General features: G+C 41.7%; 1 protein-coding gene across 3 annotated transcripts in view; it reads right to left on the reverse strand.

Annotated features, from left to right (window-relative positions):
- Positions 1-23,783, reverse strand: part of TAB2 (TGF-beta activated kinase 1 (MAP3K7) binding protein 2) — a 129,184-nt gene that overhangs the window by 12,099 nt on the left and 93,302 nt on the right. For 2 of the 3 annotated variants that reach the window (XM_074990411.1, XM_074990412.1), the window contains exons 4-7: positions 12,329-13,841; positions 2,449-2,609; positions 1,775-1,868; positions 258-338 (exon numbers count right to left, since the gene is read on the reverse strand). In XM_074990411.1, the coding sequence (XP_074846512.1) occupies positions 258-338; positions 1,775-1,868; positions 2,449-2,609; positions 12,329-13,841 (1,849 nt within the window). Of the gene's footprint in view, positions 1-257; positions 339-1,774; positions 1,869-2,448; positions 2,610-12,328; positions 13,842-13,999; positions 14,212-23,783 lie in introns of all 3 variants that reach the window. The other variant, XM_074990413.1, reaches the window with a different exon arrangement.

Consider the following 23,783-nt stretch of genomic DNA (forward strand, 5'->3'; position numbering starts at 1 on the left):
ACTTAACTGGCAAGGCACTGTGCCTGAGGCCTGAGCTTTAGGTTAGCACATCTGCAATGTGGGTGCATGGGGGAGTGTGTGTTGTTTGAGCACATACTCAGACCCAGACTTCAAGTGCTGTGCAGATGTATATTTAGTGGAACTGATGCCTCTGAAAATAGACACCAGAATCGTTATTCAGACTGAATCAGTATTACAGCATGTGCTGCTAGAAGTAAAACAGTCCTGTTTATGCTAGGACTAAATCCAAACAGTACCTTTGGGTTTTGGTGGCACAGGACCTAGAAATCCAATATTGTCATAAAAGTTATGAATAGCGCTGGGATTAAAATGTGGTCCTGAAAAAAAAGGTAAATACAGTTTGTTTGTGTTTTTAAAGAAAAACATTTTGATACAAAAGTACAATTTTCTGCAATGGTTTCAAATGATAACAGTACAAAGTACATCTTTAGTGCCTTTCATACCTAGGTATCAATACAGGTATAAGAAAGATATTACTGGTAGCAATGACAGGCTAAGTAACTTTACCTCTAAGATTAACAACAAGTGAAAGGCAGAAATGGGAAGAGAATCCAGGAATTTTGATTTATTTAACAGCTCTAGATGACAGACTCCCCCCTAAACATCATTCAACTAAGATTTTATTTACAAAAAGCATTATAGTGGTAATTTTCACCTGCCTCTTTCACATATTTTAAACAATCATTTTCTCCAAACACAGACATTTCTTTTCCCATGATATGTTTTCTGCAGAAGCTCTGAGCTCCCTAGCCATTTTAAAACCCGATTATGACACACACTTAAATGTATAAAAACTACATGCAAGCTACTGCTGAGCTGCTGGTCATGTTGGGATTATTTCATTTGAATTTCCTCATTTTCATATATCAACTCTCAATCCTAATGTTTCATGAACTTTTGGTCTTGTTTTAACTTCCTCTGGAAATAAACGGTGTGGACTGAAACAATCAAAAAGTTATCTGATTATTTAAAACTTATTTTTCTTTTTTTCTAACTTCAGAAAGAACACACTATCCTTACATATTTATTTTATGGTAAGTCTGGCATTTCAAATGCCAATCATTTGAGTTCTACAACCTCCAGAATAAATCTGATCAAATTTCAAAACACGTCAAAGAAGTTTTCTATCCAATGACTTTTTTTTTTGATGTCAGCAATCCTCTCTTTTTTGTTTCTCAGCTGGAGCTCAAAACTTCACTGTACCATTACCTTCATTAAATCACCATTTTATTCCTCCTTATTGCAGGTGCACTATCTTGGTCTTCAGTGACCAGAGAATCCCAAAGTAAGATGGGAAAAAAGGCTTGTGTCCTTAGGTGAGGAGGGAGGATATACTGAAAGCAAATCTGAAACATAACTTTAATGACCTGTGTCTCGATGATGGATGAAAAGAAGTGAGGAATACTGGACAGGTATTCAGAGAAACTTTTGTCATTCTCCATAACTCAAAACAGTTAGCTAGATTGTACAAATGTTACAAAGTAATTTAGTTCTATACTTATGGCAAGCATGGTGTGATAAACTTCAACACCTGACTTTTATTTGATGGTGGGGAGGGGGTGGTAAGTAGTGGGAAGATTATAAAACCACTATAACCACAGTCTTAGAATGAAAGTATTTCATATCCATAACTGTAATATCATGATAATGCAAGTAACTTATGCTTTGTATACCATGTACAGCTTAGCCTGCCATTTGATTTATATGTCATGGATGTTTGCAGCTGCTGATGCACTGAGAAAGCATACTGTACCTCTTGCTTGAAAAAGATCAATCTCTTTGGTTAGGCAATCTATGTCTATCTGCAGCTGTCTGTTACAACTTCGCAACTGTTGCATTTCTTCCAGCTGAAAAAACATATCTGTTAGAGGGAGTTTTCCCACTTTAATATCAATCACTATTCACACATAGGTGGATATACATGTAAGCTTATTTCTGGATTGGAATGCATCACCCACTTCTTTGCCTTGGCTTTACTGTTACCTCTTTCAGGCCAAGTACATAGCATACATGCTTGCAGAAGAATTACTACTGGATTACTGTCCCTTTAAAGACCAATAACAGTTTCAGCTTTCAGTAGTGCACTGCAAGTGGAGGAGAGCCAGGAGCCAGGTTCCCAGCTTCCCGCCACTCCTGGAACCCAGGAAACTGATCAGCACTCCTGCACCTGGCCCTGGGGATCCAAAGGCGGTGGGCCACTACCCCACCCTATCCCGACTTATGAGAAATTTGACTTACACGTGGTTGCCCAGGAACACAACCTAAGCGTAAGTCTGGGTCTACTGTAATACGCCTGTATTTGGAATGACACTGTCTACCAATTTAATTCTAGATAAATAGTGCTATTAAATAAATTACCGTTCCATTTATATAAGTAAGATCATGCTTATGGGGTTGAACCTCACAGCATACAGAGATTTTACTTACTGAAGGAATTTGGGAAGCAGAATTTGATCTTTTCAGACGCCTTCGTGTCAGATTATTCTCCATTTCATTGACTTCTGATTTTAGTTTATCCAGCTTTTTCTTTTGAATCTCAAGTTCACGTTGAAGTCGCTCCATCCTGGCTTTCTGGTGTACCAGTAAAGCTGCAGTACATATCAGCAAAATAAAATCCCATTTTAGCTAATTCGTTATCCATCATACTACAAAGTTTCAGAAATAAAGATGAAATCGTATATCCCCTGGGAAAATGATTCTGTATGAATGCTTTTTCATGCTTCTTATAAGAAACATTGACCATTTAAGACCACACATCCCATTATACTTCTGAAAGAAGTATGAATCAAGTATCTCATCTGTATTAAAATCTGAAGGGTCTAATATGTTATGTCTATGTAGTGCTGTCTGGTTTTATACTGGCTGACCACAGCTTTAACAAGTTATAAAACTGGGTAACTGAATAATGTGTAATGGTGAGCCAGTGAACCAGGTGACATTTGGAAACATGTACAAGCAAAAAGATTTGTCTTTTCATTGCCTGTTTCTTCTAGCAAATAAAAATGTCAAGGAAAATCCTTCAAAAAAATCGAAAGGGCTAGAACAAGAAGTCTGGACAGTAAGACTTCTCAAATTAATAGAAAAGTTAAATTTAACCACATACTGCAATTTGTGAAACTAAACTTTTTTAAAACCTAGTCAAAACTAAAAACAAACAAACAAACGAGACACCTAAACCAAATATATCTTTCTCTATATTCATCTCAAATACCACAGAATTTTTATCAAACTATGAATATACTACGGCTGAGTCAACGCTAGCCCCCTTCTTCGATGGGGACATGGTTATCAGCTTGAGTGGAGAATACTAATGAAGTACTGGGATGAATATGCAGCGCCTCAGTAGGCTAATTCTCCCCGCAGCAACTTGAAAATTGCAAACTGCGAAGCACCGGCATGCCACATTGCCGCAGGCACTTCAAAGTGCCCTTACTCCCAAAAAATTTTGGGTACTTTGAAGTGCCTGTGGCTACATGGCATGCCGGTGCTTTGGAGTTTGCAGCTTCCAAGTTGCTGTGGGGAGAATTAGTCTAATGAGGTGTTGCACATTCACTGCAGCACTTTATTAGTATTTTCTGCTCAGGCTAATTGCCATGCCCCCTTTGAAGATTGGGGCGAGTGTAGACACAGCCTATATGAACCAAATTTTAACGTAAAGTACACCTCTACTATGGAACACACTATACTTCCAGTATTTAATGCAGTTTTTGACGTAAACTGAGCCTTGAATATAAACCAGGAGTTTTATTTATGGCGGAGAGATGGCAAATTAAATTGGACAGAAAAATAAAGAAAAACTTCATAAGTAATACAGCTGGAAACTGGTTAGAGTAATTACAGTACCTATAGTACATACCAATTTATTTCTGAATTATGACTCTGAACTATTAATGCTAGTACAGGTTGAAACTCCCAAATCCAGCACTCTCTCATCTGGCAACATCCGTGGTCCAGCAGAACCATGGATCTTCCAGGACCAGAGAGCTCTGTAACTGGGAGGAGGAGGGGCCACCTAGACTAGCCACCGAAGCCTATGGCAGAGCTGCCACAATTGGACTGGTGGCAAGAGGGGGTTGCCAGCAGCAGCCAGGGAGCCCAGGCCTGGAACAGCAGTTAACTTGACTCACCCGGGGAGTGGTGGCTGGGGCTAGGAAGCCAGCAGCCCGGCGTGGAGAGTGGCAGCTTGAAGCAGCTCTAGGAAGCCACAGACGAGAAGAAAGCTGTAGCCCAGGAAGCTGCAGCCCAGGGAAGCAGTGGCTGGGGCTAGGACCCAGCAGCTGTGGCTGAGACACAGTTGGGGATGCTGCAGGGGCCCAGCGACAGCTGGTAGAGAAACCCAAGTGCAGGGGCTGGAAGCTAGCAATGGGGCAGAACTGACCTCCCCTGGTCCAGCAAAATCCCTGGTCTGGGACTGCCCAAGTACCAAGGGCACCAGACCAGGAAATTTCAACCTATACACTCAACAGCATCAGAAATCAGAAGAGACCATCATTATTCACAAAACAAATGCCTCACAGTGGGCTAAAATACAAACATTGAGGTTAGGGTTCAGACTATAGAATTTTAAGAGTGAAAATATTACAATAAATTCAGATCCATTTTGCAGTTTACCCCTCTACAGTAATGCACAGTATTAGACTTCACCAAATCATTTCACACTAACTGTACACCAAAACAAGGATCACCAGTATTTACTGCACTCATTTGACTTTATTATACATTTCAGGAGCTTTCAAACTGAGAGTGACGAGCCCTCAGGCAACCTTGAGGTTACTACCTGGAAGTTGCAAGTATATGCATCCCAGATAGATAGTAAGTCTGCTGTGACAAGACTACCAACAAACATACAAATATCACATTAAAAAAGTGTATATATAAAAATGGGTTTTAACTTGGGGGGAGAAGTGTGTTGCCCTTAGAGGCTTGTGGTCAGTACAAAACACTGGGAACCACTGCATTTGATACACAGTGAGAAAACCTGACAATTCAATTTCTGTATACAATTCACATTACAGACTTGCCATCGAATACCTCCTTTTTTGTGACACTGTTCTGTAAGGCAATGAGTACATTTACATTCTTGTGTAAATCTTTTTTGTTTATAAGTGGTATTAACAAGGGGCTATTTAAAAAGGGTAGCATAGCAATAAACACTCTGTTCCTTAACACGAGAAAGGTTCAGACAGATCTGTGAGCTGAATATAAGCTATAAAAGTGTCTATATGTACTTTAAGTTGCAAATTTCTATTACTCTTACCTCCTATTACCCAATTTCCTACTTCACTATTTCCAGATCTGAAGAAGTGGGTCTGCCCCATGAAAGCTCATCACCTAGTAAATTATTTTGTTAGGCTTTAATGTGCTACAGGACTGCTTTTCTGTTTTGTGAAAATACAGACTAACACGGCTGCCTCTCTGTTAGTATTCTCCTATCACCCTGTTTGCTTGTATACCCACCCCCCGTTTATCTTTACTGAAGATAGGACTCCCCTGATAACCCCGAAGTCCTGTCTCTTGGGGCAGGGGCCTTGCAGAAAGGGGTGTAATAGGGGACAGGGCATTGCAGCAGCGGCAGGGCTTGAGGCACATGTACAGAGACACACACCCCGGGTCAGACTGTGAAACTGCTTGGGCCACAGATGGCCCACGAGCTGTGAATTTGAGATTCCTGCTCTAACAGTTTGTCCATACTTAAAACTGAGATGAAACTAGCTATGTTGTTCAGGAGCATGAAAAATTCACAGCCCTAAATTCTACATTTAAACCAACTTAACTTCTTGTATGGATGTAGCTATGTTGATGGAATAATTCTTTCTTCAACCTAGCTACCATTGCTTGGACAGGTGGAGATGAGTTACTCACATGAATTACCCAAAAGTCCCTTTGTTATAAGTTTTCACCATCTAGGGAGTAAAAGGTAGCATCAAGTTCTGGAAGACAGGGCCATTTAACTACAGAACTAAAACAAATTTAAAGTTTATCTATAAAAATGGCAAATTTATATATAAAGCATAAATCACTTTTGCAAAACAAGCTGCAAAAGATACTACCAATTTAATAAAAAAACCAATTTTTAAAAGGCCATCTTCAACAGCATTACATTATTATATAGATCAGCATAGTGCCAAAGGTCCTGGAGCTCCTTAATATTTAACTGTTAAGTTTGGGTAAAGGAGAACTGCACAGATTTGTTACACCTCTGTGCCAACAGATATGGAATATGTTGAAAATTGGGAAATAGCCTTGTCTCTGTAAATTTTAAATCTATCAATTAACCTGCATATATCTGCATCAACAGGCAGTTAATGATTGATGCCAAACAGGTTGTATTCACAAACACATTATACCTTTGAAATATGAAATAGGTTTCTGTGTTCACACTCAGACTGGATATGGTTTACAACTAGAACTATAGATTTAAAAAATATATTAATAAATAGAAGAGTGAAGCTTAACTGAAAAAAACAAGCTATAAAAGCTTCTCAATTCATCTATTTAATAAAGGAAACTACCAACAGCAAATGCTAATAAAACCCGTATTCATGAACACAGTTATTACATAAATATATACACTTTTTTGGTGAATATGAGAACAAATGTAACTACTTTTTCTTCATTTTTCTAAATTACATTCAAAAGTATATTACAAACTCAAATGAAGCACTCAAAAGTTTGGGAAAGCAATCTTAATTAGACTGCCCTGTGTGCACATCTAATGTTACAGTCTTTATCTTACAGGATCACATACTATCTTTTCCACAGAACCTCCTCCTCACTCAATGCACTGGGTAGAAGATGATCAACAAATGAGCTCCTTTTATTGTCACTGCTCAACATATGGCCCAACACCTTATTTACTGAACACTATTCAAACCCTGCTCTGAACACAAAATTATTAATTTCTTCGCTTGCTCTTCTACAGGACTTATTGCTATAGTACATGACAATCTAAATTACTTTACCTTTATAATATCCCTGTAAGATAATGTACCAGAATTGCAATTGTGCTGATTGGGGAATGCAGAAAGATTCAGAAGAATACACTGTTCCCCAGTCTTTAACTTGAGATGTCTATGGCCCAATTCTTCAGAAAATTTAGCACTTTATAGCCCTTCATGTGTTCAGAGCACAATTCATACAGAGTTCAGTTGTGGACATGTATGCTCAGCACATTCACAAATCAAACTAAGAGATCTCAAGTTAGACATGTAGAAAATGGTGGACACACAATTAGTATTCCCCTCCAAAAACTTTTCTAATATTCCACAAAAATCTGTGGCAGAGATAGGGATAAAATTCAGCTCTCCACAGCAGCACGCCTTAACCATAAGGCTTATCTTTTCTCTTCCTGAAGTTGCCTGCCTCATTCACTATACATCTTCCATCTTTGACACCAAATGAGATCCAGAGGACTTAAGACAACAGTCTCATTTACAGCCCTGATCCACAGCCAGAGCACACACCATCCAGTGCATCAAATGAGACAGGAGTCTATGAAAGGTGACCATGTAACTAAAAACCATCAAAATGCATGCACACATAGTCCAAATTAAAGCTGCACAAGCAATCTTAATTCTGTCATTTCCTAACTTCTGAATGCTTCATCTACAAGCCAAGCACTTTAATGCTCTTTATGTGTGTGTAATTTCAGAAACCATATTGAATACAATTTTTTAAAACATAACCAAATGAAAAAAATGGATACTAACCTTTGGTAATTTGTTCTTTGATATGGGTTGCTCATGTCTTTTCCATGTTACGTGTGAGTGAGACTGATTTTTCCCTGAGTGGTATCCATCAGTCTATCTCTAGAGTCCTCTGGAGCTAGGGGCTTATGCAAGGTTATAAGGAATTCCATCAGCCTCACACCCTTTCAGTTCCTTCTGGTCAGCTAACTTTGACAGAGAGGCAGGAGGGTGGGGTCATGAGCAACACGTCTCATAGAACAATTACAGAAGGTTAGTAACATTTAAAATTCTTCTAGTACTTGCTCATGTTCATTTGTGATGGAGTGGATGAAGCCAAAGGACACCAGAGGGAGACCTCAAAGCTCTTTCACTCCCATCCCAGAAAAGCAGCAGTGGAGATGTTCTTCAAGCAGGCCAGAGTGGTTGCCCAGGAAGCTACCAATCAGGGCCCAAGACATTTATACAAAAAAAAGTGGAAGAACAGAGCAAAAAGGGAATTAAGTAAGAGCTGTTCGGCTGTGCTGCTACTAGAAGATGGGAGGAGATGAACTGGATGCCCAGTTGCTTGAGGTAGCTGCAACACAGCAGCAGCTAAGTGGGGGGCAGTGAATGGAGGAAGGAGAGGCTTGCAGCCGGTTGCTCAGATTGGGTGATGACTGAGTCTGGAGAAGGCCCAGGAGAATAAATGTCTCCAAGACGGAAGCCCTCCAGATACAGCCCCGTAACAGGGCTGAGATTATTAAAGACAGAGCCCCAGGTGGGGCTAGAAAAACTGTTTGAGAACCACTAGAAGGGGTCATCAAATAAAAATGCAGACATATGCAACTGGAGAGGGTGCTCATGATAGTTTGGCATGGACCCTGTCACATCAGTCCATGTTAGGTAATTAACAAGCAGAACTACAGAAGGTGGGCTTCACTGTCATGGCCATGTTGACTGTAGCTCTGCTTTTTCAAAACTGGCATCATCTCAAAATTGTTGTTCAATGGCACAGTGGTGTGCAAAGGTATGTACCAGCAATAACTGTATCACAGGTCTACAAATGTCCTGGATCTGCACATGGAATGCTGCCGACATTATCTTGGCTTTTGTGGAATGAGTGGATCAGACAACTGGAGATGGAACCATTCACCTACTTCTAGCAAACCTAGATGCAGGTGGTTATGTAGAATGAAAACCTCTGGGCTGACACAGGTAGCCCTCTCATCCTTTCTGCTACTGCAGAAGAGTTGTGTGGATTTGTGAAGGGATTTATTCTTCTCTGAAGAGGAATCTTTTCCCAAGACCTCTATGGCGTGGTACCAATGTCTGCCTCCATACAATGCTGGGGTTCTGCGAATTAGCTACGGACTGGGGCTTGAGATACCTGGATCAGGGAAGAGTCACTCTTAGAGAATGCCAGGGGCCCCAAAACTAGGAAGGAGCGTGATACTCCTTGTTACTTCCTGCTTCTGGTCACCAACGCAGGTAGGTGTCCCTCTGGAGTTGAAGGAACAAGGAGAGAAAAGAGGTCCATAATCACTTGGAAAACCTCCAGGGTTAATGGCATCATCAGACTCTTAGCACTGCTGTGGCTTCTGAGAGTGGGCAGAGTTTCCTGGGTTCACAACCCTAGACAGAGTCAACAGTGCCTGTCCAGGCCTGGGAGAGAGAGAGTGGCATGGCATGGGTTTCCCTGTGCTTCCTTCTCCCCGTGTGTCTCTCTTCTGCACTGACAAGCACCATCCATTTGTTCACTGCTTCTTGTGCTTCTTTCTCAGCACCACAAATCATGAATGGTGCCAGGAAGAGCTCAGTATTGGGGCAGTGCTTCACACCAACATTGAAGTGCTCAGCAGCAAACTGGACCATCTTGGCTCTGAGACTGCTGGAGCTTCAGACCAGAGTGAGCACTTTAAGCAGCTGGAGTGTAGTTCACTCGTGGGTATAGCTTGCCACAAGGCTTGAAGCCTGGTGACGGGGGGCATACCTATCCCCTGGGGTGAAGAAGTCCCTCAGTAACAGGAACTACATATTATATACACTGACATGAATTTCAAAAAACATACACTAAACTAAGATCATTAAAAATACAGTCCAAAAAATCACTGGGAAGAAGGTAAGAAGGGTAGATCCAGAAAATAACATGGGTATAAGGATCTGAGAGAGTGGGTCTTGCAATATTTCTTATACCAGTATATAAATGTATGATGCCAGAGGGCACTTAAGCCGGACCAGCAGATGCCACTGAGTGAAAATCTTCAGCAGTGGTGCATGTGTCCTGCAAACACATAACATGAAGTGGACATAAGCAAGCACTCAAAGAAGAACATGGATTTAAAATGAAAAATGTCAGGCAATGTGCACCAACTGAAAGAATTAAAAAAGTAAGCTATTTTGTCATATAAGAGACCCAAGTTTAAGAGCAACAGCTGGACTTCTGGTTGTTTCAGTAGAGCATATAAATCATGATCGTGCATCTCAGCTTCAGAATGATTTGCAGATTTAGTAAACAATTAAGAAAACAGAGCAGTTCGTGTAGCTGAGTAGAAGAAAATATGTTCCAGGAACCTGAAACACTCCAGAGAATGCAGAACACTTGATCAGCATTACACACAAATGAAGGCTGAGGGCTCCTGAGATGACAGAAGCCCCCACTAAATAAGGGGAAGGGACTTACCATATGAAGTCAGTGCAGAGACAGCTCCTGACACACAGCTTCATGCTAAGGCCATAGCCCACACCATACACCGGCCTTTGGTGCCTGAAAACCTGTATTCCATTTGGGACTTAATACACAAGTGGGGTCCAATATAGGCAGGAATCAAACCAACATTTTTGGAGGATGAACTAGGTCCTATGCAACCAGAGACCCTGAAGCAGTGCTGAGTAGAGGGAGCTCTGCCAGGTCTTGAGGCATCACCTGTTGATTGTAGGTGCTCCTAGTACCATAGTAGGAATCATTTTCCAAAGGGCATTTGGAATGCAAAGCAAGATCTGGTGGGAGCTGCATACAGCAGAAGGCAGTCCCACAAATGTTCTCTCAAGAGTCAGAACAGAAGAAAAACTGTACCACAAATGCAGATCACTTGAACAGTATGATCATTACACAAAGGCAAGATTTATTTTCCTCCTAACGTGTAACACAAATATTAATGGCAATGGACAGAAAACCTTCCAACATCCAAGAACCACCCACCCAATCTAGACAAGCTACTTCAATATTAAATTTACCTTGTAACAGTTGATCTGAACAATATTTACTGTAATCTCAGAATAAATTTTATGTCTACATTTTTTTAATTCCAAATTGGTTGACAGTAATTGAAGGGCCTCAAGAAAGTGAGAGGTGGACTGTTTTGGAAGTTTTCAATCCTAATAAATACTGTAGGACTCAATCTGCATCATTTACTATATAACCCTACTCATCTCCATGTTAACAAAATACATAATATATAAACACAAGAACTAGACTAACAAGGAATCCCTGTCTATGCAATTCACTTGTTTTTCCATGTAATCTCATCCCCTTCTTTGACCACACTACTCTTTGGCTGCGGCCACACTAGCCCCTTCTTTCGGAGGGGCTATGGTAATGTGGCACTTTGGAACATGCTAAGGAGGCACAGCACTACCATGAACATGCAGCGCCTCATTAGCATAATAGCAGCCACATGCACTTGGAAACAGCTGGTTTCTAAATGCACGCTGCCCTTGTAGCCAGGGGCCTTCCAAAATGGCCCTCTGATTTTGAAAGCCTGTTCTTCCCATTTGGTTTTGGGAAGAAGGGGTCTTCAAAAATCAGTGGCGGTTGCTTCGAAAGGCCCTCGGCTACACAGGCAGCGTGCGTTTTGAAACCGGCAGTTTCAAAGCGCACACAGCTGCCATTATGCTTATGAGGTGCTGCATATTCATAGCAGTGCCTCATTAGCATATTCTGAAGTGCCACATTACCATAGCTCCTCCAAAAAGAGGGATTAGCATGGTCACAGCCCTAAGGTTTTACCTTCTTTAGGATTGTATACTTTTTCATATTTGTTTGTAAGACTATATATATATAAAAAATACAACTAATAAACCTTTAAATATTCTTATGAATGGATATCTGATTATAGAAAACGGCGCAGTAAAAAATTCCACTCCTACCCAACATTTGCAAAATAAACTAATAAAGTAGTATGTCATCTGGTTGCAGGTAATTTGGTTCATCAACCGGTCAGTAAATCTGGACATCTGATTTGTTTAAAGTCAACTGAAAAAATGAGAAACCCTTTTCAGAACAAATCTATTAAAATAAATAACCACCATTCTAATTTGGGGAAGTAAAGACATTTACCTCATCTGCTAACTCAGCAGAAGGTGATTATAGATAACCGAACACAAAATAGTACAACCTCTATTTTACCTTCATGTAATCAGTAAAAGCTGCCTTTACCATGCAAAGGTAAGGAAGGACTGAGTCAAATGCATAATTACACTTTCATATTCTGGTTTTAGAATACACTGCAGAGTGCAACGAACAGGTATTATGCTGTCAATTCCAAAATGGCTAATTGGTGGTTCTTGTTTTGCCCTGAAATCAAAAGTACTGGTTCACATAACTTGGTAGAAATCTCTGCAATTTACATTAAGAATATTACCTTGTGTGTAGGCAGCATCATCAGATCCCACACTCAATTTCCGTGCATCACTGATCCTATCCACATGTGCTAAAACAGGGTCAGTAAGATGCTGGATACCCTCTGGTTCTGCATAGTGATCAGGAAGGTTTAGAAGATTTGTAGGTTCAAAGGTTGGGGATACTACCCCTGGTGAAACTGCTGGGGGTTTATTTGGAGAAACTGTAATTTTAAAAGTATATTTTGTATTAGGCTGCGTGACCACCACTCGAGGAGAGGTTGCAGTGGTGTTGTTGCCCACTGCTCGACTCTTAGGTGGATGGTGATGAATAAATGCAGGACCCATGCTTACTTGACCTGACATATTCCTAGAGGTGGTAGTTACTCCAGGATTTGTTGATATGAAGAGTGTTGGTTGGTTTCTCACAACTTGCTCATCTCCTGTTGTGGCATTTGCTGAAATGTAGACCTTAGGTTGATTGCGGGTGATCACTTCATCGGTATTTGGTGGACTGGCAGCTATGTAAACAGTGGGCTGACTTCTACTTAATGTCTGGCTGTTTAAGGAAGAGGGATTAGTGGAAGTGCGAGGACCAGATGAACGCAACTTTGAAGAACTGTTTCTTTGAGGTGGTTCAAGTTTAATTTCAATTTGGTTTTTGCGAGGTCCTGTTGAGATATTTTGAATGTTATATTGGCTATGGGTAGCAGACTGTGAACTACCAGATGAATGAATCATGGGTGCTTGTGGAGTAGTAGGTGAACTGATAGGCATATAGACATGAGAAGTCTGGTGGCCTTGTTGGTTTGGCTGTGATGATTGTTGTGATGAGGTATGTGGGAGAGGATTGGATGTAGGAAGAGTAGTCCAGGGACTCGGTTGTGAAGGCTGGTAGACTTGCTGAGGATGCATGGGATTAAACTGAGACACCCAACTTGGATGCTGCTGTGTCTGTCGAGCTGTACCACTTGGAGTTGTAATATAAGGCCTAATATAGATAGAATTTCCCTGCGGACTATTAAGTACAGGTGGAGGTACACCATGTATGTGCAAAGATGTAGGGGTATTGCGACCAGGCTGAATATTGGGGGCTAAAGTTACCATAATAGGGTTGAATCTGGGCGTTTGTTGAGAGAGGCTAGATGGTCCTTTGCTGCCTATGTGAAATCCCAGGTGTTGTCCTGGATTAGAAGTACTAACTGTATTAGCCATTCCAAAGACATTAAATCCCTGTGGAACTTGAGCCGGTGCTGTCTGTGGCTCCTGATGAAACAGTTCGTTGTTGTGCTGACTGCCTTGAAGATGTCCATCACTAATGCTGTGAGCTAACGTTCTACTTCCATTCATTCTACTTCCTTCTCTTCCATGGTGATACACATTCTGTGACTGCAAATCCAAGTTAAGAGATGTCATGTGATTTCGTAGTCCAGGAATCCCAGAATCATCCGAAAAACCTAGGTCTCCTTCACCGTAGAGATACTTTGTGCTCTCCTGAGACAGAACTGCGCAACAGGCATCCAAGTTATTATTATTCTAGAAAAAAACAGAGTTTGCCGTTATTGAAAAAATAATGTCATATGCTCACATTGTGTCATCATTAAAAATTACTATGCAGCATCAAATGAAAAGCTTTGGGTCGTTGGTCAGCACAGCTGCTACACATGCATGACGGGCTTGCATGTGAAGCTTACTATTATGAGAACTGTGACTCACTCCCTGGCACCATGGGTGGAGATTTGCACTGTTGCTGTAGTAATGACAGGGAGATTCTTGACAAGCTAATATGGTATCGTACTCCTTGGATGAATATTTTTGCTATTCTTCCCCACTTTCAGAACAATCTTCAGCATTGATCAAGACTCTGCTGAGGGGGAAACTGATGGAAGGGTTGGCTTCACAGTACCTGTATATTATGGGTATATAGTTTGAAAAACAAAAACAAAATGTTTATTTTAAATGGTTTTCCTAAACATTTTAAAGACCAATTTCATAACACAAAACCATCTGCTGAAATGGCAAATTTATCAACAGAAGAAACATGTACATTGAGGAAAGTGCACAAGAGAAGGTTAAAGAGACTTCAAATAAGAATTTGATCTGTACAACCAACAACAGCATATGAACGATCTATTTCAAAAGATGAAACACTTTAAATAGACTAAATATGGATTAGTGACATTTCAATATTTATCCTGTGTTTACCAAAATTCCCCTAACAGTCCCCTTGTTTCAAAAGCTTTATAACAACCACTTGCACTGAAACAAAAACTTACCATACAAAAATGACTGATGATTTTTTAAAAAATATAAATGGTAATAATATATAAAGGTGAGTGAAATGTCTCTTTTCCACTACTTTTAATGGAGGTAATCAGAAACCCCATGACTAACTAGTTTTTGTTTAAAAAAAGTTTAAAAACAAGCTGCACACACTTTTCACTCTTTTCTCAAAATTAAAAGGGAGTTCTGAGCACTTCAAATTAACCTTCTTAAAAAGAAATTAAAAAGAGACTCTTGAAATTATTCTATTTCTTCTCCTGAACCCATAATACTCCTCCCTTTCATCTGTTTATATTTTATTCATTATTTGTATTTTTTTCATACAGTAATATTTAAGGAAAACAAGTACACTGTTAACATGTCTCGTACGTTAGCCAAATGTCATAACCTCTACCAAAATCAGTAACAATAATCAAATATATTTTGAACAAACAAGCTGTACGAAAAAGATAAATACACACAAATGTACTAAAAAGAAAATAAATAATGGAGAAGGCATAGGCAATGCCAGAATAATGAGAGTATCATGAGCACAGTTCTCAATGCTTGTATCAGCAAGAAAAATTAACTCACACTATGTGGTTTCAATCAAATTACTTTTATTAAGTAGCAGACAGAGGATCCAATCAGAATCAAAGCCTCTTTGTGTCAGGCAACCAAGCCATAGACAACTGCTACTCTGAAGCATTTATAACAGGGATCAGTAACAACCGATAGTGGTACTCATTACTGGCACTTACTCACTTCAGGAGGACACAGTAGCCCGTGGCCCACTGGGGTTCCACCTGCAGCCCTACAGCCCCCGCATCAGTCCCCCAACCATACACCCCTCACATTCATTGGGGCAGAGGGGACCCACACTTAACTCCTCCTCTCCCTTCCTCCCAGCACTTTCAGAGTGTGTGAATTACCTGATTCATGCTCCCTTCCTGCACCTCCCAGATCTGGAGTGCAGTGAACAGCTGATTCACAAAGTTCCAGCTCTGTGAGGGAAGGAGACAGAGGGCAAATCAAGCAATTTGCAGCTCCTCCAAAAGTGCTTGGAGGGAAGGGAAGGCATAGGAAGTGCAAACTCCAGTGCCCCAGTGTGAGAGGGGCATGAGTGGGAAAGGGAAAGCAGAGGGATGCAGGCGGAGCCTCAGAGAACTGTAGGCGGCCCACCACTGGTTTTTAAGCTAAGGTACAACAAACTTAAACAATGGAGCAGTAACAAGAAAATATATATACATGCCAAATGCATGCACAGCTTGACTGTTTTTAGTTTTATTAAAAAAAATTACACTATATAATAAAGACAACAGGACAGAAGCCCTGAAGGCCATCTACCTAGGTGTTATGGTAAAGTACTTTGAAAGAAGACAAAAGCTTAATAAGAGCTACGCATGTTTATTATTATTAGACAACTTCACAGTAGAAGTGGATCTGAGAGCTATGAAGGAGGACAAATTAGTGTATGCAACAATAGCTCTGGAAGGGTATTCCAGGGACAATGGAAAAAAGGAAGAAAACATGAAGGTGCCTATGTGTGAAACAGAGAAACAGGTGATGGAACCTCACAGTAGAAAATGGTGTTGGTTGCAGAAGGAACATTAAGATACAGAAGTGGATAATACAAAGGGATTAAAATACAAGGGCTTAATGGTGAGGACCAAAAGCTTTTACTTGACAGAGCGGAGAAGTCAGAGCAAGGGAAGGGACAAAAAGGGTGACAGACAGAACGATGGGCCAGGAAGATTTTAGCAGAATACTGAACGGAGCTAGGAAAACAGGGTACATAATAAGAAGGTCGTAGAAGAAAATTAAACAAATAGCTTTTGAGGTCCATAGGCACAACATAGCATTTCTCTGCTTGAATGCAATGCAGTAACTTGTGAATGCCAAAGCCCATCAACTCCAAAATTTCAAGGAATGCTCGTGGCACCAACAGAAGAAACCTACTGATTTTGACAAAAAAAATCAGAAAAAAATCAAAAAGGAGGAAATGGGGAACATCAGTGTACAGTCACACTTTCAACAATCTGTTTATTGTTTATAGATTAAATAATGGATTGATGGATGAAATCAACACAATACCCCCTCATTTTAGCTCTGTCTATATCCAACTGAGTTTAAAATAGTAACAAAATGAAAGAAAGAGGAAAGGAGAAATGCTCAGGGGGACAGGAGAGGACAGGAAATAGTAACACAAAGACGCTGACAGTAGGAAATGGGGCACACACAAACCTCTTGGCATGAAGTAATGGAGGACACAGAGCCCCAGGAGGCCAGAGAGGGTAATGGAGGGAAGACAGAGCCCCTGATATGAAGGAAGGGGATTGCAACCAGTTCCTGAAACAGAAGGGAACTCGTAAGTTTGTAGAGGGACAATGGAGAGATTCATGGAGCTCCTCATGCGTGCAATAAAACTGGCTGACAGAAACAAGAGTAAGCAACTCCCTAATTTAAAAACAGGCTTATGCTGTGTCCTATTAACCTTTCAACTAGCCCTGCAGTTTCAAGATCAAATACACAAAGAACAGAGCATGCTGACAGTGAAATGCTCTGCTTCACAGCAGCTTTCTTGTATTGTGCTTTTTTCTGAAGCACTACTAGCTGCTACATTGTAAGTTGCAACTGAGTTTTCAATACAAACTTAATTTTGAATCCCTCTTCCAGAATTCACAAAAAATATTTTGGACTAAATCCCAATGGGGTAGATTTGAACAGATGTAGAATTTTTCAACAGAATTTAAAGTGATCTGGATGAGAGGATGCTAAAGTCAAGTGCTTTTTTTTTTGCTTTTTTTTTTTTTTTTTTTGAATAACCCATCCTGTAGGAAAGCCCAAATTAGATGAAGCATAACTTTCTGGGACCTTCCAATTGCAACCCAGAAACCAGGATGGAATTTAGTTTATCTAGACTAGCATAAGAATTTTCATCTTTTGATTTTGTAACACTTCTATGGAATGTCTGCTCTGGTAAGCTTAATACAAAACGACTGCTAAGATCATTTTAAAAAAGCCAGCAACATTCATGTATAACATCTTTCTTTACAGAGAACATGTCAACTAGAATGCAGGCTAGGGTCCATTAGCCTATCAACCGCCTTTCCCCCAATTCTTGCCTCCAAGGCTGCTCTTGGCACCTGTACTCCCCCATTCCATGTAACCCTCTATCCAGAGATTACATTGCAATGAATACCTATGAAGAACTGAAGAAAAAGGAAAGCAGGGGTAAAGGGGCAAAAGTAAGTTACAGTAAACCCTCGATTTAACAGACTAATGGGGGCGGGGTGGCCGTTAATGCTGAGAGTCAGTTAAATGTGAGGGTTTACTTGTGTTTGCATAGTGCCCCCACCCAGCCAGGCCTCCTCAGTGCCCCCCAACCATAAAACGGGCGACTCACCAGAACTGCTGGAACTGTCAAACTGGAGCCGCTGCTGGAGCCTCGTCATTTCCTGGGCCGCCGCCACTGCTGGAGGAGATGCCACCGTGGCTGGAGCCTCTGCTATAGCTAGAGCTGCTGCAGCTGGAGCTACCATGTGCTCCACCCACTAGGTGTGGGGCACTCAGTGTTGTGGTTTCTGCAGCAGCAGCGTGGCTCTTGCAGCTGTGGCGGGAGCCACAGCCACAGCACAGGTCATGCAGCTGCAGCAGGAACTCCAGCTGGGGTGTGGGTCCTGCAGTCACAGTGGGAGAACCAGCCATGGTGCAGGTCCTGCAGCCGCAGCACAAGCCCCAGACACAGTGTGGCTCTTGCAGCCTTGGCGGGAGTCCCAGATGTGGTGGCTCCGGCAGCAGCACAGGTCCTGCAGTCTCAGCAGCAGCGGCAGGTCCTGCAGACGCTCTGGCAGCTCCAGGGGCAGCAGCTCCTCCAACAGCGGCTCTCAGTTGCCAGCATTTATGTATTTCTTTGCATGGGGGGGTGGAAGGGGCTGGTGGATTCAACGGATTTTGGGAACAACGAGGGACTGGTGGACATCTATGGTTCCTGACGTCTGCTGAATCAGGGGTTCACTGTAGTTTATAAAAAACAAGTATTTATAATTGAAGGGAAACACAGGTTTGTCGTGTATAATCAGAGAAAGACTGCTCTGCATATTTATGTTTAGGTAGACTGCCTAATGGTGCCTAACAGCAGATATTCTCCAAGACTGTATATTGTCCATTAGATTAGAGCAGGCCTCCTGATGGAGGTGGGGGGGCAGTCGGAAGGCAGGTAAAAAGAGGGCAGTTGCCATGGGACCCATAACTACAAAAGAGCTGGGGGATCCCAGCTGCTGCCCCAAATCCTTTAAATCAAGTGTTTCTCAAACTATGTTCTGCCAACAAGTTGCAGGTGTGAAAAACTCACTGGTGTGCCATGAGAGTCTTGACACTTTTTTGGTATCATACACTGATGGTATCTGTTTTCTGTTATTAAAACCAGATACAATGTTGCTACTTCATTGCTATGATGACTGATTAAACTACTTCATTTTGTTTTTGCTGTATATATTACTGTTTAGCTGGGCTTTGTTTTGGGTTTTTTTTTTGTTTTGTTTTTTTGGTCTGACAATTTTTTTTTTTAAAGAAAATTTTCATAGTTGTTCCACATAAAAAAATATTACTGTTTGGTGTTCTGTGGTCTCTGAAAGATTAAGAAACAATGCTTTAAACCACTGCCAGAGCATCAAATGGCATGCTCCGGGTGGCCCTCAGGGCTGGCTGGGGGACGAGGGGGAGGGGGCAATGTGGCATGCTATAGGTGGCCCTGAGGGCTGGCTGCCCCAGCCCTGGCCCTTCCATCTGATGTCCCGCCCCTTACAGGAGTGTAGAGGCCCCCCAGCACCTTGCCCAAGGGCCCAGCAAGACTGTCAGCCACCCTGGATGAGAGGTACTGAAACTGTGTGTGTGTGCAGAATGTAGGGGGGCAGGGAAGCATGAGAAGCTAAATAAAAACAAAGCAAAGCCTTACTTTATTCATTTCTGTGGGTAAAATGTGTAAACTAGTCATTTAGATTCCTTCAGACATATCAGGTCCTAAGATGGTGCTCTGCTTTTGATTCTAAATGGAACTATGATTTCTGATGTATTTCTGTTAAGCTTGCACAGCTTTATACAAAGTTGTAGCCATCTGCACATTAATCCATTTCTACATGTCACTGTAAGCATAGACCAAAAAATCACAGTTTTGCATTTTCTCTTATTACCATGGACTGTTGGGTTCATTTGCAGCTATACTTTACTTTTAAAAAAATGTTATCGGTTGCATGTTGATATCGTTTTTAAATTGGTAGACACACTTGTTTGGTGTGAGGGATAAACTACTATAGACACAAAGAAGGGGGTGCAATCAAATAAGTTTGAGAACTCCTCGTTGGCATACTTGCACACTCCTCTCTTCTACTTAGAGCTCCAAATATTCTGAAGAAGCTGCTACATGTGGATGCACAGTGCCTTCTATTACCTCATTTTCTTCCATCACTAACACAAAGGCAGGACAAAAAGGGACTCAGAACAAATGGAAGGTTCGTGTAAAGTATGAGCATGCAGAGCCATCTCAAAGCACTCTGGTTAACTTACCTGACAAACACTTGTATTCCAGGTAGAGCATGGTCTCCTCCATTTCACTCTGCCTCAGGACAAAACCTCTGGTTATAGGTAAGTAAATCTCAGTTCTTCATGTGACTCTGTACATTCCCACTGAAATAAGCTAGCAGATGGTACCTAAGTGCATACAATCAAGTCTAGAAGGATGAATGGTCTATGCCAGAGTGCAAGAAGTCAAAAGATTCCAAGTCAGTTGGGAGGAACCTGGTGGTGGCTGCCATCTTGGTAAAATGTGTATATTGCCTTAGACAGAGATGTGCATGAGCCCAGAGAAAAGAACTTGTGATGGATAGTGCACCAAAAAGTATCTCATGTGTGGGCACCGTCTCTATAGCCTTATGAGAAGCAAACAGAACAGTCTCATGAGAAACTAGCCTGCCTCCAAATAGAAAAATAGAAGGAGCCTTGCTGATTGGTCTTGACTCTCAACCCTCACATCAAATCTGTTTCAGCCTTGATTTAAAAGGCTCATTTTTATTCTGGATCCGCAATGACGAAGCCTGCTGAGAACTATGAACGAAGGAAAGAATCCCAGATCCGAAAGGACCGGAGAGTTCCACTTCCATCAATAGCAAGTTTTTGGAAGGAACTGAGGTGGTAGAGAACACTGTGTTATTTACATAGTTTCATCTTCAGAACTTTTGCAGATACTGTGGGGAGGGGACATGAGAGTGGAGCCTGGAGAAGGGTCTAGCATTTAGCACCACTAAGCAGTACAATACCCAAAAGTGGGAATATATATAAAAGTTGAGTGTTTTCTCTAAGAGCAGATTAACATATTTAGGAAGTGGCAGGAGCAACAAGGAAAGGGCCACGTCAGAGATCTTTTGGGGGGCGGGGAGGTCTTCCAAAGCTCCTCCAACTTGAGAAAAAGTATGTTACAATAAATGTAAAAACAAATGTAAAAATCAGCTTATACAATAGCCATAATATTTACACAATTCACTCCTCTGTACCCAAATACTCAATATGTGGGACAAAATTCACTCATCGGTATCATATAAGGATTTGAAAGTGCTACCTTAAGACTTCTCTATCAGTCTTAACTCAGAATTTCATGGCTCAGGTGACACTGTTACTTTTTTTAAAGTAGGCAGTATTGAAGTGGTTGTTACCTACGTAAAGTTAGAGTACATGAAATTACAAAGAAAATCGTTGACTTGGTTGCGTTCTATCTGCATCTTTTTATGGAGTCAGCTCGTCCAGATGCTTTCCACCAGCCACCAGATGTGGGGCTGCCACCACAAGTGAACTGTGAACTTCCACTTCAGCCAAAGTCATTATGCTATCCCAGTAGATTCAAAGAGTCCTTTGCTGCTGCAGTAACATCTGCTGAATAATTTCTGTCACCCTGCACTAGGAAGGAATCTCAACTTCACAGGAAATAGAGTCCACAGCAGCCCAAGCCATGGGAGGACCTGAATATTCCCCACGGCAGAACCCCATTTACAGAATTCATAGCTTTAATACCTAATGTTAAATAACTTTGTAGTTCAAAAAATTAGTGAAACACAATTGTCCTTATTATGCACACATGCCCTACCCTACAAATCCTATTTTGTAAAAAATGTACTCATAAAACCAAGGTGACAAATAACAGCACTGCAAAGGGCTCAAGTGCTATTTCTTGTACACCTCTGCCACCACACTTGTTATCTGCCAGACCCTAATTTTTGCTTCCAAGCCTCTCAGTAGAAAAAACAATTATATTAAAGATTGCCAGGCTTTGTGACGAGAAGGAGGCTGTCTAGGGTAAGACCTATCAGAAACAGACTTCAGAATGTAAAGATATAATGCATGTGGCTAAGCCAACTCATCACCTCACCTCAATACACAATTTTAGAAAAAATAAACAGCAATTGAAATAAGACAAATAGTACTTTGCCAAGCCAGTCTTAAAAACAAGCATGGTACTGTGTGATCTGGAGAGCAGATACGACAACTCCATGGGTTGGTCCATTTTCCTACTTTAGCAAAATGTCTAGAGGGGAGGGGAAAGTGGCAAAATTAATCTTTTGCCTTCTTGTAATTTAAAAATGGTCAAACTAGTTCTCTTAATCTGCATTGTTCACCAAATTTCACTACAGAATGAATCTGCAGTCACATTATAAATCTTTGAGAACAGAAGTATTTATAATGGAAAGAAGAGGTTACTCACCCTGTGCAGTAACTGGAGTTCTTCAAGATGACTGTCCCTCTGGGTGCTTCAACTTAGCTGTGTCAGCACCGCTGTGCCCATGGACCAAAGATTTTCATAGCAGTGCCCCTTACCTGGCTGCCTGTATATGCAGAGCACAGGCTTGAGACGCCTGTGACAGCTACTGCTCATGCGTGGGCAGCCTGTCACCCCTGTTCTTCTCTGATCCGGATGCCTCAGTAGAAATCCGAAGCAGAGGGGAGGAGGTGGAGCACCCTCAGCGACAACCATTTTGAAAAACTCCAGTTACTGCACAGGGTGAGTAACCTCGCCTCTTTCTTCGAGGGTCCGCGTGGGTACTCCACCTTAGGTGATAACAGAGCAGTTTGGAGGTGGGACCTTTGGATTTTATGGGTCAGCCGATAGTAGTATGGAGTAACCGAACCTGGCTTGAGAGTCAGAGTAGGACTGTATGGCATAGTGATATGTAAAAGTATGTGCAGAGGCCCACATTGCCACTCTGCATATATCTTCTGTGGATAAGCCCTGGAGAACGGTGGTAGAGGCGGCCATTGCCCGCGTAGAATGTGCCCGAAGATTAGCAGGAGGCTGTTTATTCGGGTTAGCATAGGTGAGTCTTATGCAGCTGGAAATCCACTCAGTCTCTGTTTGGAAATGGGTATGCCATGGGACCTGGGAGCCACAGAGATGAACAGTTGAGTTGTCTTACAGAAAACTTGTGTTCTTTGCTGGTAAAAGGCCAGTGTTCACTGAACGTCCAGGGTACGCAGGGACCCGTGCTTGCCATTGGCATGCGGTTTGGGGAAAAATACCAGTATGTAGGCTGGTTCATTACAATGGAACAATGCAAGCACTTTTGCGAGGAACTTAGGGTGTGTACGCAGGACTTTGCCTTTGTAAAAGGTTGTGTAGGGAGACTCTGACATGAGACTGCTGCTCTCTCATACCTTGCATGCTGATGTTATAGCCACAAGGAAAGCTACCTTCATGGAGAGACGTAGCAGGGAGTAGGTGGCCGATGGTTCAAAGGGTTCCCGTGAGAGATGTGAGAACTACATTAAGGGCTCATGACAGTGCTGGGTCCTTAATCAGGGGAAACAGGTTCTGAAGGCCCTTCAGGAATCATTTGACTGAAGGGTGAGAAAAGACTCAACAGTCCTGAATCGGCAGGTGTAATGCTGATATGGCAGCTATGTGGAACCTGATGGTGCTTACTGATGGATTCATTTGTTGCAGATGGGTCAAGGAAGTGAGTGTTTGCAGAACCCCTGATTGCACAGGGTCTCGTGATTGTGATTGACACCATGATACAAAACCCTGCCACTTCTGACAATGTCTTTCTTGTTGTCAGTCTTCTGCTGTTTTCCAGAATCATGCAAACCTGCAGTGGGCATAAGAGCTCCAGATCCGTCAGCCAACCAGGTACAATGCATGCAGGTGGAGACGGTCGATGGGTGGGTGGCGAG

The sequence above is a fragment of the Carettochelys insculpta genome, chromosome 3 (assembly GCF_033958435.1).
Source record: "Carettochelys insculpta isolate YL-2023 chromosome 3, ASM3395843v1, whole genome shotgun sequence".
Lineage (NCBI taxonomy): Eukaryota > Metazoa > Chordata > Testudines > Carettochelyidae > Carettochelys > Carettochelys insculpta.